General features: G+C 37.8%; 4 protein-coding genes across 15 annotated transcripts in view; 2 read left to right on the plus strand and 2 right to left on the minus strand.

Moving 5' to 3' along the window:
* Positions 1-13665, minus strand: part of Shab (Shaker cognate b) — a 651715-nt gene that overhangs the window by 623570 nt on the left and 14480 nt on the right. The gene's annotated exons all lie outside the window — the stretch shown is intronic.
* On the minus strand, positions 1557-3291 carry LOC139819818 (uncharacterized). 7 transcript variants are annotated; one of them, XM_071789578.1, is made up of 6 exons: positions 3136-3291; positions 3003-3066; positions 2719-2926; positions 2531-2629; positions 2358-2423; positions 1557-2141 (listed from the first exon to the last, which is right to left on the minus strand). In XM_071789578.1, the coding sequence occupies exons 1-6, from the start codon at positions 3148-3150 to the stop codon at positions 2138-2140; spliced, it is 456 nt and encodes a 151-aa protein (XP_071645679.1). In that variant the 5' UTR covers positions 3151-3291; the 3' UTR covers positions 1557-2137. The 7 variants fall into 7 exon arrangements, with proteins under 7 accessions (XP_071645679.1, XP_071645678.1, XP_071645676.1 ...); XM_071789577.1 differs by having other exon boundaries at positions 2358-2426; positions 3136-3290; XM_071789575.1 differs by having other exon boundaries at positions 1557-2127; positions 2531-2620; positions 3136-3288.
* On the plus strand, positions 3830-4162 carry LOC139818523 (uncharacterized). The gene has a single exon (XM_071787255.1). The coding sequence runs from the start codon at positions 3830-3832 to the stop codon at positions 4160-4162; it is 333 nt and encodes a 110-aa protein (XP_071643356.1).
* On the plus strand, positions 10792-13106 carry LOC139818524 (uncharacterized). The gene is made up of 4 exons (XM_071787256.1): positions 10792-10920; positions 11564-11761; positions 12130-12502; positions 12544-13106. Exons 1-4 carry the CDS (start codon positions 10792-10794, stop codon positions 13104-13106), a joined length of 1263 nt encoding a protein of 420 aa, XP_071643357.1.

Consider the following 13665-nt stretch of genomic DNA (forward strand, 5'->3'; position numbering starts at 1 on the left):
AAATAACTGCTATATTTTCCAAACTTTTTTTGTGAATAACTTTTTAATAAAAAACGAGCAACGGCTAAAACCTTCTGAAAGTTACTCAGGAGGGTGACCTTGACAACATATGTCAAGGTCAAGGTCATTGGTGAGGGCTGTGTAAAGGTTTACCCTAACAATAAGTCTTTAATGAATATGTTAAAATAGTTTATTACAGCAGAAATTGCAATAAAATTTACTGGCTCTTATATATTATATTTGAAGAAAATTATTTGTTCAAATGTATTTAAATAAATGTATTATATATCTTTTATGTACAGGATAAATTTTAATATAATTAAAAGATTTATTTAATTAATAATTTTTACGTTTTAATTGTGACATAATCAAGAGACACGATAATGTCTCGCGCCTAGTGCGGAAAGGGACACGCGAAAACGCGAGTAAGACACACGAGCCGAGTAAGATAGGATTTTACGATTCTCGCTGGCGACGCTAGCTCGAGCAAGAAAGAGACGCAGATGTATGGCTGCGCTCTTCGGCCGCTCGAAGCTGGCCGAACGCCGAACGCACAGCTGCCGCACACGTACACGGCTGCTCGCTTATGTGCACTGTGCTACTGCTTGCTGTAAGCGGCTTGAAATTGGCATCTCTGCTACCGAGACGAAGCAATCGAGAAAAAAGGCCACCTGCATACTTACAGGACTACACGGTACTGGCTCTGAATGCCGAAGCTTACGTCGATGATGTGCCAAATGATTTCCAAGACATCAAAGAGAGAGACGATAATCAAAACTGGTACCAAGCGGTACCAGAGGAGTTACAGACACTCAAACAAAACAATACATGGACAATGACAAAGCTACCTCCGGGACGGCGTACCATATCTAGTCGTTGGATTTTTAGTCTGAAACGGGACGAAGATGAGAATCCAGAGATAAAGCGAAACTAGTCGTTAAAGGATGCTCGCAGAAAAAGGGACTGGATTATGATGAAGTATACGCCCCGGTAGCCAGGCTTATCACCGTTAGGACACTACTCTCCGTCATAAACCAGGAAGACTTACATGCAATTTAAATAAATATGAAGAATGCATTTCTTCAGGGAAATCTACAGGAGAAGATATATGTAAAAATACCAGATGGAATCAAAAGCAAACCCAATCACGTACTAAAACTAAACAAATCAATTTATGGACTCAAACAAGCTCCAAGGGTTTGGAACGAGAGATTCGATGAGTTTGCAAAAGGAATTGGCTTCAAACCATGGTAGAAAGAAAACAAGGTATGCTGTTGCGCATCCTTTCTAATAACCAATGAGTGCGTTGGGCCAAGCTGGAGACATATTGGTTTATTGGCCAATAGAATTAGGCCCGCGGTTTTTTAAATGAGAATTAAGTTCTTTTTCTGTTTTGCATATAATACATTTTTATTTCATGTAATAATTAATTTTAAGTAAAAAATGTTAAAATTATATATAAAGAAATATTAAAATAAATGTAAAATAAGCATGAATTGAACAATATAATAGATGTATGAGGAAAAAGTAAATAATTTTCTGAAGTTTTAAAAATATTGTCGATATAAGATGGGTTTATTTAAATACAGCAATTTCAATAAATGTAATAAATATTTTATTTTAATAACACGAGAAGTTGTGTTCAATAAGTTTATTATTGAATATATACAAGAAATTGATATGTAAAAATGAACATATGTGGCACGCTGATATTACAGAAACGATGGCGCTTTCTTTTTCATTAAAAAGACAACATCAGATAAAATTCCTTCTTTTAACTCCATGCGAGATGCCCAGTTCCTAAGTGTGGATAATCCTGGTAACGGGTAGTGATTTTCTTTTAAAAAACAATATGCTTTTGGGCTCAAGCTTCTTAACATTATTGCAGCAGATATGTCTTCAAGACCCCACTTTACTCTTTTTTTTCTTTCATTACTCATTAAAACGTCAATTTGCTTCGGAGTGAATATCCTTTTGAGCACATTATGGACATTTTCTTTTATTACACGTTTCGTAACTCTTGTCTTTTCTCTTTGCAATCGTTTTACTTGTTTCTTAAGCAAATCGTTTACCTTGTTTGTTTGGCTTAGTCTTTTCATCAAATCTTGAATAATTTTATCTCGTAATCTGAAAAATATTATCTATTAATTTGAAAAAAATTTGCAATATGCAATAAAATATTTTTATGTCTAAAAATTACTTGATGTTTACTATATATATATATATATATATATATATATATATATATATACATCCTAGTAAACATCAAGTAATTTTTAGACATGAAAATATTTATATACATATATATATATTTGAGCTGATGCTTTATAATCATACAGACAATTAATTTTGTTTACCTTAAGTGCTCAGACATAACAGTCTGTGAATTACTTTGTGTGTTTACCATTGTATCATCACTTGTACTGCTGAAAGTAAAAAATATTTAAGAAATAAAAATATAAAACAACATGCAATAATTTCTTGTACAGCAATGAAGTCGTTAATACGCATAAAATCAATAAAATTATACCTAGCATTTTCTTTTGAAGATTGCATAAAACGTGTTTCTGCTTTATTTTCCATTGAAGTGTCGATCAAATTGGTCTCGGACTCACTAAAACTGTTTTTGCTGTTAAAAAAAGATATTGTAAATAGAATTTATTGCAATCTTCACATATCATAATAAGAAAATATTTTATATAATACAATAATACACACCTGCTGTTTTCACTAACATTTATTATGTTGTGTTGATTTTGCACTTCCTTTAGCACTTCTCTTTCCTTCAATAGTGGCAAATTTTCTGTTGGAATTGCATGATCATGAAGTCTTCGTAATTTCTTAGGCGAGTAATTTTCGCAGTTTGCTAAATACGCTGGCTTTGGTTTGTAACAGCTTGGTGTAAAGTGGACAGAGCATATGCGAGCTACAAAAATTAATTTCAATAAAGTATTAAAAATATATGCCTCAATTATAATTTATATAGATTCAAAATAACGTACCGTTTTTTAGGTTAACTTTATTTTTGTTAGCAGCTTGCATCCATTTTAACGCAGTTTCTTCATCCTTTGGATAAGAAAAAAATTGAATATTTTTCTCTTTTGCATTCTCGCTTCTTTTTTTGCATCCACTTACACTACACATAGGCATTTTAAAAAAGACAAATTAAGCCGAACACGTTCACTTCTGACGTATGTATATACATAAAGTATATCTATATATATTCAATATGGCGCTCGCTTGGCCGTCGCCATGTCTGCGCAGAACATGCTCAATTTCGACCCCTCTAACGAGCATACCTTGTTTTCTTTCTACCATGCTTCAAACAATCTCCTCATGACAGATGTTTGTATGTAAAATTCTGTAAATAATTCAAAATCTATTTCTTGTTGTATGTAGATGACATCATCCTGGCCAGCAGTGACTTAAAGGAGCTCAAAAGGGTCAAAGATTCGCTCAAAGAAAAATTCAAGATGACGGATCTCGGAAAACCTGCACAGTTTCCTCGGCATCAAAATTGCTTGAAGAAACAACGAGATGCACCTCACACAAGCCACATACATCAAGAAACTATTTACGCGCTTTCACATGGAGGATTGCAAGGGCTCGAGCACTCCTATGGAAGCAAAACCCGATTTTAATACTGACGAAACAACGGAAATTATCATTGAGCAGAAGCCATACAAGGAACTCGTGATCTGCCTCATATATATTATGCTGAATACCAGGCCCGATCTGAGCGCAGCGGTAAACTACTATAGCAGCTTTCAGAGCATTGCAACACAACAACACTAGAAAGGACTGAAGAGTTCGATATTTAAAGGAAACGATGCATTACGATCTCATATATCGCAAACAACAGTCCGCTGCACTCGCCACATACGCTGATTCCGACTGGGCTGGATCCAAGAACAGAAAGTCCACCACCGGTTTCCTACTGGAAGTTTTTGGAAACAACGTGTCGTGGACGACATGGAAACAGACGACAGTAGCACTCTCTTCTACGGAAGCTGAGTATGTTGCACTTGCCAGTGCAGCAGCGGAATTGATCTGGCTCAAAAACCTACGCAATGACCTACTTATCACCTGTGAAACTCCGGTAACACTCTATGAAGATAACCAGTCAAGTATTCACCTACTGAATAAATGGGAACACCGATGACTGAAACACTTAGACGTCAAATACCACTTTGTAAGAGACCTGGTGCTGTAAAAGATAATCGAAGTAAAATACGTGCCATCCGCAAGCCAAAAGGCGGACATTCTAACAAAAAATCTGAGTAAAAACTTGTTTGAAAAATTCAGACCTCAAATTGGAGTTGAACATTGTTAAATGGAGTTAAAGTTCAATATCTAATTCTATTCTCTTTTTTTTTTGTTTAGCTATTCAACATCTTTCACTCTAGTTATTGCTGTGTACAATATTAGTTGTAAATTCATTTTGATTTATATAGACTCTAAATTGAGAGGGGGGTGTTGAGATGTGCAATTTAGCCTTAAGGTTGTATGACCCCTTAGAAGAAAAAATGCCAAATTCTTCAAACTTTGTCAGGTGATGAGTATTATAATAATAAAGTATTGTGCCAAGTTTGAACAAGTTTGCGAGGCCCGTTCAAAAGTTATAACAATTTGAATTTAACATGGGCTCTTACGGGAATTCATCAAGTTTCACTATTTTTTCAACTTTATTTGAGAAATTAATATCGAAGAAAATATGGCATCCTTTTAAAACTTTGCAGAAATATTAATAAACATCTTTCAAACAAATTAGAACCAAAAAAATTATGACTTCGAGGATATTTTCTGAAATATTGAATAAAAAGCAAACACAGAGAACAGTCTCGCTTGGTCTCGCTGAACTCGTAAGTACAGAGATCCGGCAACAGCGCACTATGACGTCACATTAGAACCTCTCTCTCCGTCACTTTCCGTAAAGGATAACAAATACTACAGAGGTCCGTTACTTTTTCCAATAGAGCCTCCTGTGTATCGAAAATGTGCTCCGAGCACGTGTAATATACAGACGCATCGTTTAAGGTTAGTTTTCGCTTGCGCTACGAAAATGCCGAAAGTAAAACACCCACAAGCTCCCAGCCAGCGACCTCTACAGTAATGAAACTTACGATACATGAAAAAAATCTGCTTAATTTGCTCCTTCATAATATGCATGTTTCATAATTTGCTCCATTTTACTTTTTTAATAAATAAATGATAAAGTTAGTAACAATGTAAACGTTAATATAAGCGAAAATCATTAGCATTTGTAGATTCGCAAGGTACAGAAAAATTGCTCCCTTTTCGTTTGAATTTGCTCCACCTTTACAAACTAATTATCTACAGTATTTATTAAGAAAAACGTAAATAATTGCTTTATGCAGTTCGGAGGTTATCAAGAAATTGTGCGCATGCGCAGTACTTAGCGCCTGCGCAACAGAAATCGAGCGCGCCATTTTTTAAATTATTCATTTTTCTTTAATTTGCTTTATACAGTTTGCGAGATATCAATCATTAGAATTTGTACATTTTCAAGGCACAGACAAATTGCTCCATTTTTGTTTCAATTTGCTCCACCTTTAAAAACTAATTATCTACAGTATTTATTAAGAAAAAAATAAAAATTATCGTTTTATGCATTTTGCGGGATATCAATCATTGGAATTTGTATGTACATTCTCAAGGCACAGACAATTTGCTCTATTCTTGTTTCAATTTGCTCCACCTTTAAAAACTAATTATCTACAGTATTTATTAAGGAAAACATAAATAATTCCATTATGCATATTGCGAGATATTAAAAAATTGTGCGCATGCGCAAAAGTATTGGCTGCGTTCAGCAGAAGTCAGCGCTTAGTAAGCGCTTTGGGCTGTTTGGATTAAATTTGTAGATCCAGAAGAATAGTCCTATCTCAATTAAGATGTAAAAAGGTTTGTTCGCGTCGCATGCCCCACCATGCTCCTACTCACTCCAACGCACTCCAAAAACTTATCTGCTCCAATCGCAACCTTTACTCGTGATCCAAGTGCTCTCTGGTGTATATTGGAGTATGCGACGCGAACAAACCTAAAGTCTAAAGGTGAAATTTCATGGGCAGTGAAATGCTGCAGCAGCGAGCAGCAGTTTAGTAATTTCTTAGAAAATTCCTAGGAAATTACTAAACTTCCCTAGAAATTATTAAACTTTTCTAGAGATTACTTAGTAATTTTTAGGAAATTACTAAACTACTGAAAACCCACAGTCCGTATCTACTAATAGCTGTAGTAAGCTTCAAGATGTAAGAAATTGACCAATCACAGTCGATTATTCTCCTCACATTCGCCTGTAATTGGTCAATTGCTTACGGCTTGAGGCTTAAGCGGGGAACACAGACTTTTGCATAACGCATAATACGTAAGCATGAGAAAACTGATTGGTCTATTTCCTTATGCACATTTGTATGAACCAATCAATTTTCTTATGCTTACGCATTATGCGTTGTGCAGAAGTGTGTGCTCCCCGCTTTACTACACCCATTGTACCCATTGTAGATACGGACTTAAGGCCATTGCACGTAACAAAGTTTTAGTCATAATCGTAAGGCCGTAAGAAAATAGACCAATCACACTCGATTATTCTTCGAGCTCAAGGAGAATAAACAACTGTGATTGGTCTATTTTCTTACGGCCTTACGATTATGACTAAAACTTTGTTACGTGCAATGGCCTTTAGGCCGGTATTCATAATCGGTTCTTATTTTAAGACCGTCTTAAGTAATGTCTTAAGATGCTAATACGGCTTTGTGATTGGTTAATGACATTTTAAGATTGTACTTAAGACGGTCTTAAATATAAGAACCGACTATGAATGACCGGCCTTAGGGTGCCTCCCCATGCAGGACGAAATTTCGGAAAACGGAATCTCGGAATCATTCAGATTGGTTAGCCTCATGAGACTAACCAATCAGAATGATTTCGAGATTCCGTCCTGCATGGGGAGACACCCTAACGCCTTGTGTCCTCCAGCTCGAAGAATAATCGACTGTGATTGGTCTATTTTCTTACGGCTTTACGATTATGACTAAAACTTTGTTACGTGCAATAGCCTTAACAACAGAATAAAAATATAGAATTATGATTGGTTGATACCTATATGCGTTATGCAAAAGTCTGTGCATCAACATTCAGTTTGTTAATTTTTTAATAAAAATGCAATAAATCATTAAAGTAATGATGGAGCAATTAAGGAGCAATCGTTTTATGTGGGATATACTTGCAGAGAACTATAGGAAATATGTTATTCCAAAGAAATAAGTGGTTTTTTGCTAAAATATCATTAAAAATTAATTATACGAATGGAGCAATTGAATATCCCAATAGAGCAAGCGAGAATCAGTTATTCTAGCAAAAATCAATAGGAAATATTGACTAAACTCTTTGAGATATAGTTATAAACAATAGAGCTGTTATATTACGTTTGAATATTTCCGCCAAATTGTCTGTGCCTTGAGAATGTACATACAAATTCCAATGATTGATATCCCGCAAAATGCATAAAACGATAATTTTTATTTTTTTCTTAATAAATACTGTAGATAATTAGTTTTTAAAGGTGGAGCAAATTGAAACAAAAATGGAGCAATTTGTCTGTGCCTTGAAAATATACAAATTCTAATGATTGATATCTCGCAAACTGTATAAAGCAAATTAAAGAAAAATGAATAATTTAAAAAATGGCGCGCTCGATTTCTGTTGCGCAGGCGCTAAGTACTGCGCATGCGCACAATTTCTTGATAACCTCCGAACTGCATAAAGCAATTATTTACGTTTTTCTTAATAAATACTGTAGATAATTAGTTTGTAAAGGTGGAGCAAATTCAAACGAAAAGGGAGCAATTTTTCTGTGCCTTGCGAATCTACAAATTCTAATGATTTTCGCTTATATTAACGTTTACATTGTTACTAACTTTATCATTTATTTATTAAAAAAGTAAAATGGAGCAAATTATGAAACATGCATATTATGAAGGAGCAAATTAAGCAGATTTTTTTCATGTATCGTAAGTTTCATTACTGTAGAGGTCGCTGGCTGGGAGCTTGTGGGTAAGTAAAACGTTACATGTGGAAAGGAAAAGTTGTCACTGAAAAAGTGTACAATCAATGGTTAGCACAGATAATACTGGGAAACGTAATTTGAAGACACGAGTCGAAACCACACCAGATGATTGTAACAATTCCATGGCACATGTAACGTTTTACTTTTGGCATTTTTGTAGCGCAAGCGAAAACTAACCTCAAACGATGCGTCTGTATATTACACGTGCTCGGAGCACACTTCGCGTTCACGCAGCTGATGTCGAGTGAGATCAATGCTACCAACTTACAGAAAATGCGACGTTGTCGCGATCAAAATACTTTTTTATGAGAGCTATTGTATTTAATTTATTAATAAATGACGTAAATAAATAACGTAATATAATTTCATTAGTATTTTTAAACAGTAATTACTATGTTTTGTTACTTTTTAAAGATTTTCACACTTTCAGATTTTTGTTTGTGTCAGTTGCAAGTCAGGTACAGTCTTTCTAAAAATCATTAAAAGTGAAAGTTTACATACGAGAAAATATGCATAAAAATGTCTCTATAGCTCTTAAAAACACAGGCAACCGTTATTTTAATAAAATATTAATATAAATATTACTTTCTAGTAAAGAATATCTTCTTAAATATGCTAATTAGCTTTATGTTACGTTTCTTAAACTTTTGGCAGAGATCTTACGGGTCATACAACCTTAAGGGGATCCTGGAGCCGTCTTTATTACCGACCAAATTCTATATTTGTCTTTGTATAAACAATGATGATAGACAAGGATAGACATGGTTATAGGTTATAATTTCTTCGAAGCTCTCATTTTTATTCCAGGCTTTCAATCTCAATTTCAAAGGTACGTTATTGTTTGTGCACGTCTTCTGAAGAGTGGGAACATTTCTATTCGTACATATTACTTATACAACTGTTTATATTAGAAAATAAGGTTATGCATTTTTACATTTTTTTCAATTATTACTAATTATTTTACATTCCCACTCTTCATTAGTACCTATACTTTACTCCTCTTTGGCGGAAAAAATTTCTATGAATAACTACAAAATTTAACTAGAAATATGTACATTTTTGTTGAAATATTTAATTTTTTGTAGAAATAGTTATTTTTTTGTAGAAATATCTACGAAATAGTACCACAAATTATAATGTTCTCAAATCAAGAAATTATTGCAAGTAGTATTTTATAAAAAACTACAATTTTATAAAAAATAGTACAAAGATCAACCAATTTTAAAAATTTAAGAACAAACAAAATCTTAAAAAATTAAAACATCTGCTTACTTGTAGAAAACTACAATTATTTATAAATAACTATAGAAATCTACCACAATTTACGTATCGTAAAACTATGCAACTTAGAATCTAATTCAGTTTTTAGTTTCTCATAAAATACTACAACTGCGTACAAATACTAACAAATACCGATTTGTTTGTACAGCTAAAAAATTTATTACAATTATATGGCTAATTAAAATTTGTCATTTTTAGTTAAATGTTACAAGTTTTTACACAAATCTTCCAAAATTCATCTATTATTAATAACTTCTTAATTCGCAGAAGTCAAAATACTTATGTTTTATTTTCGTATAGTCCGTTGTAAAGACCAATAGAAAAATACATAAATGTACAATTTTTTACCTATATAAATTTCTGATTTGTAAATGATTGTAATTTTGCATACAATACTACAAGGTTCTACAGAAAACGATACAATTCTTAAGCCTTTTACAACTCGTGAATTCATGAAAATCTACATAAATTTGTGTTCGAGATTCCGTTCACGTTGCGCCGTCCGATCAGATGGCAGCATCGATCGGATATCGACGGGCCGGATCGACGCGGCAACTTGCGCAAGCACGGGCGCGCTCATCGCCACCTTCTTCCTCGCGACACACGGAGTCGTAAAAATGGCCGCGCTGTGATCAGACGTACGACGTGTGCTCTGTGCTTTTCTCGAGGAATACTCGAATTGAAGTGCCCATCGCAGTAATTGAAGCTGCTGAGAGACTAAGCTAACGTGTGAAAGAGACCGCTCAGTCAGCTCTGGTACATCAACACGACAACTCAGGCTCACACGTGCGCGAGTGCCGACCGCCACGTGTCTCACCGGCTCACGGGCTAATCATCACGAGGAGGGCAATTAATATAATTGTCCCGCGCATTCACGGACAATCTAAAGACTTCTCATTTATACACCGCTCATCGTTTCTCAAGTCAGATTGTATATTTTTCGACGCATTAAAGACGGCTCAGACTGTGGTCTGAGTTACACATAAATAAAGTAAATAATTCGTTAACACCTTCCACGCGCGTCCTTCTCATCCCGCTTCCATCGCCGGGAAAAATCAGCGATTTCGCGAACATTTGGTCCTTCGAGCCGGATGCGTGGAACTTAAAGTGTATCTCAGACACAGATCATGTGGACAGGGCATGCCCTTCACGACATGCCACGTGGATATTATCGCGCGCCTTCGCGAGTGAAGTACAGACATTCTCATGCGCGTTCTCAAGTGTTACACAAACATGTTCACGCGCTCCCGCGAGTGTAAATAGACATTTTCACGTGCTCAATACATGACTTCAACGACTCTCGCTTCGCGTAGTGTTTTTCTCACGCGTTTCTCGAACGTTCCCATCTCGTGCAGTAGTTCTTACACGTGTCTCGACGTTTCTCAAGTGTTTCATCGTGCGCAGCTCAGGGACGGCTCAACATGACGGAACCCGCAAAGGCGGGTACGAGCAGTACGGAGACCACGACGCCGCTGCTCGAGGTACCACCGGCTCGCACATCGGAACGCCAAGCCTCACCCGTGCGCTTGTCCACGGAGCTCATCCTCAAGGTTCAAACTTAAATGATCCGCCTGGCGACGGTGCGGAATAATAGCGACACGCTGCCAGCTTGTGCAGAGGACATGCCGTTAGAGGAGGTCATCCAAATCTCAATGCATCTCGAAGAGGCGCACAAGGCGTTTCTCAAGGAGCATGCATATCTTGAAGCCTCATAGCCGTCGGCGCTCATTCAACAGCAAAGCGCACGTTGACAGCTCAGCATGCGGCAGCTCAACCGGCTCGCACGGCAGCATCTGACAGCTCCACAGTTTACCCGTGCGATTGTTGCAACGGCACTCACTTCATTGTGATGTGCACGAAGTTTAGGGATCTTTCAAGGGGCGAAAAAATTAGTCATACCACGGAGGCTCTGTTTCAACTGCCTCGGCCGCCACAACGTCCGATCATGTAAAGGCTCACGGGGGTGCAAGAAGTGCACCAACCGACATAACACGATGCTGCATGAGGCTCATCAGTCGAACTCATCAGCGAAGCCGATCACCAGCTCAGCTGCGTCAGCTCAATAGGAAGATGGTGCAATCGTCGCTCACTCATCTTTGGCCCGCTCATTACACTCGACATTACTAGCTACGGCCCTGGCTCAGATCAGCTCATCTGTTCATACTCAACGCGTATGGCTTCTCATTGATTCAGGTTCAGAACTTACCTTTGTTTCAGAATCTCTCGTTCGCCAGCTCAACATTACTCGTCATCGTTCCGTCATTCTCATCACTGGAATTGGTGGCGGAAAGGCGACGCAAACTCGAGGAGTTGCATTGCTTAACCCCTTCGTTGGCATTGACGCAAAAGTGCGTCAAATTTTTCCGTGCCCTGTGTGGCATTGACGCAAAAGTGCGTCAACCTTTTTTTCCTATAACTTGCTTCGATTTGGCATCCAAGTCTTACACGGGGGTTTTTGGGGTCGCTGATTACGAATCTGAATCCAAATTTGCAAATTCAAAATGGCGGATCCAAAATGGCGGATAAAAAATGCAAAAAATTACTTAATTGGGATGAAATTTGCCATTTTGAATTTTCGAATTTTAAGTTCAGATTTGTAATCAGGGGCCCTCAAAAACCCCAGGGTACAAATTTTCAGGATAAAAAATTTTCCTGCCATTTTTGGCACTTTTTATCGAATTCTCTCTGCCAACGAAGGGGTTAAGCTCCGCTCACTTCACTCAAGATCAGACGTCATTATTCAAGCTCACGTTCTGCAGGCGTTAGCGAACATCCTGCCATCATTCAACGCTGCACCCCTGGAATGGCCGCATCTCACCAAGTTAACCTTGGCTGATCCAGATTTTCTCACACCACGGCCAGTGGACATCATCATTGGAGCTGTCTCATATGGGCAGATCATCAAGCCCAACATCATCAAACGAGATACATTGATGCCAATCGCGCAGCTCTCAATTTTCGGATGGCTCGTTCTCGGACCTGTCGACATATCATCACCGGCATCTGCTGCAGTGCATCATGCATCAATTCAGGAGAGAGAAGATGCTCTCGACGAGTTATTGTCGAAATTTTGGACACAAGAAGAAGTGCCTGCAAGTACCAATCATGATCTCACTCCTGACGAAAAAAGGTGTAAAGAATACTTTAAGTTCACTGTTTTGCGGGATCAACAGGGCGATACACGGTCCGAATTCCATTAAAATTATCACCTAATACTCTTAGCGATTCGTATCTCACTGCGCATCGATGTTTGCAAAGTTTACTAAGAAGACTCTCCCGAGATGACAACTATCGACGTTTGTATCATCAGTTTATGACAGAATATCGAGAGCTCAATCACATGAAGAAGGCTTCACCCGCTTCCAGTCAGCATACACAATATTACTTGCCACATCATGGAGTGCTCAAACCAGACAGTGCAACCACTAAATTACGTGTGGTATTTAATGGCTCGAGTGCATCTACATCTGGCCGCTCACTTAATGATCTCATGCACACAGGAGCCAAGCTGCATTTAGACATCACCGATGGTTTGCTCTGGATTCGACAAGTTCGGCATTTAGTTGCCACTGACATCACCAAAATGTACAGGCAAATCAACGTGCATGAAAATGACTGGGACATACAACGGATTCTCTGGATAGACGACCAGCTCAATGAAGTGCCACATTATCTCACAACGGTCACCTATGAGACCAACGCTGCCCCGTTCTTATCAGTACAAACACTGCTGTAACTGGTGGAGGATGAAGGTCACAGTTTTCCCCTCGCAGTGCCGCCAATCATTCAAGGTCGAGATGTTGACGACATTTTGGAGGCGCCGACACCGTTCAGCAGGTAATAGAAACTTCAATACTGCTCAACGGACTTGTGCATGGCGGGCGGCTTCCCATAAGCAAGGTGGCACGCGACTCATCAAGATGTGCTCACTGATGGAGGTTCAAGCAGCAAAAGACCAGGGCTCACAAATTGCATTTGACGATTGCGCAAACAAAATACTCGGATTAAGATGGCTTCCTCAAGAAGACACATTCACATTCTCAACAAGGATCTCGTCGCACACCGATCATCTCACCAAACGCCTCGTTTTGTCTGAAGTGGCTCAGATATTCGATCCACTGGGCTTTGCATCACCAGGGGTGATCAAGGCGAAGATGCTCTTGCAGGAGTTTTGGTTACATAAAGCTCCAATGGGATGAACCACTGCCATCCCAGCTCTCATCACGGTGGCTCATCATCAGAAAAGAACTCACAAGCTTGATCAAGCTCTCAATACCTCGGTGGTACAACACATG

Source organism: Temnothorax longispinosus, chromosome 9 (genome assembly GCF_030848805.1).
Source record: "Temnothorax longispinosus isolate EJ_2023e chromosome 9, Tlon_JGU_v1, whole genome shotgun sequence".
In the NCBI taxonomy this organism is placed as follows: domain Eukaryota; kingdom Metazoa; phylum Arthropoda; class Insecta; order Hymenoptera; family Formicidae; genus Temnothorax; species Temnothorax longispinosus.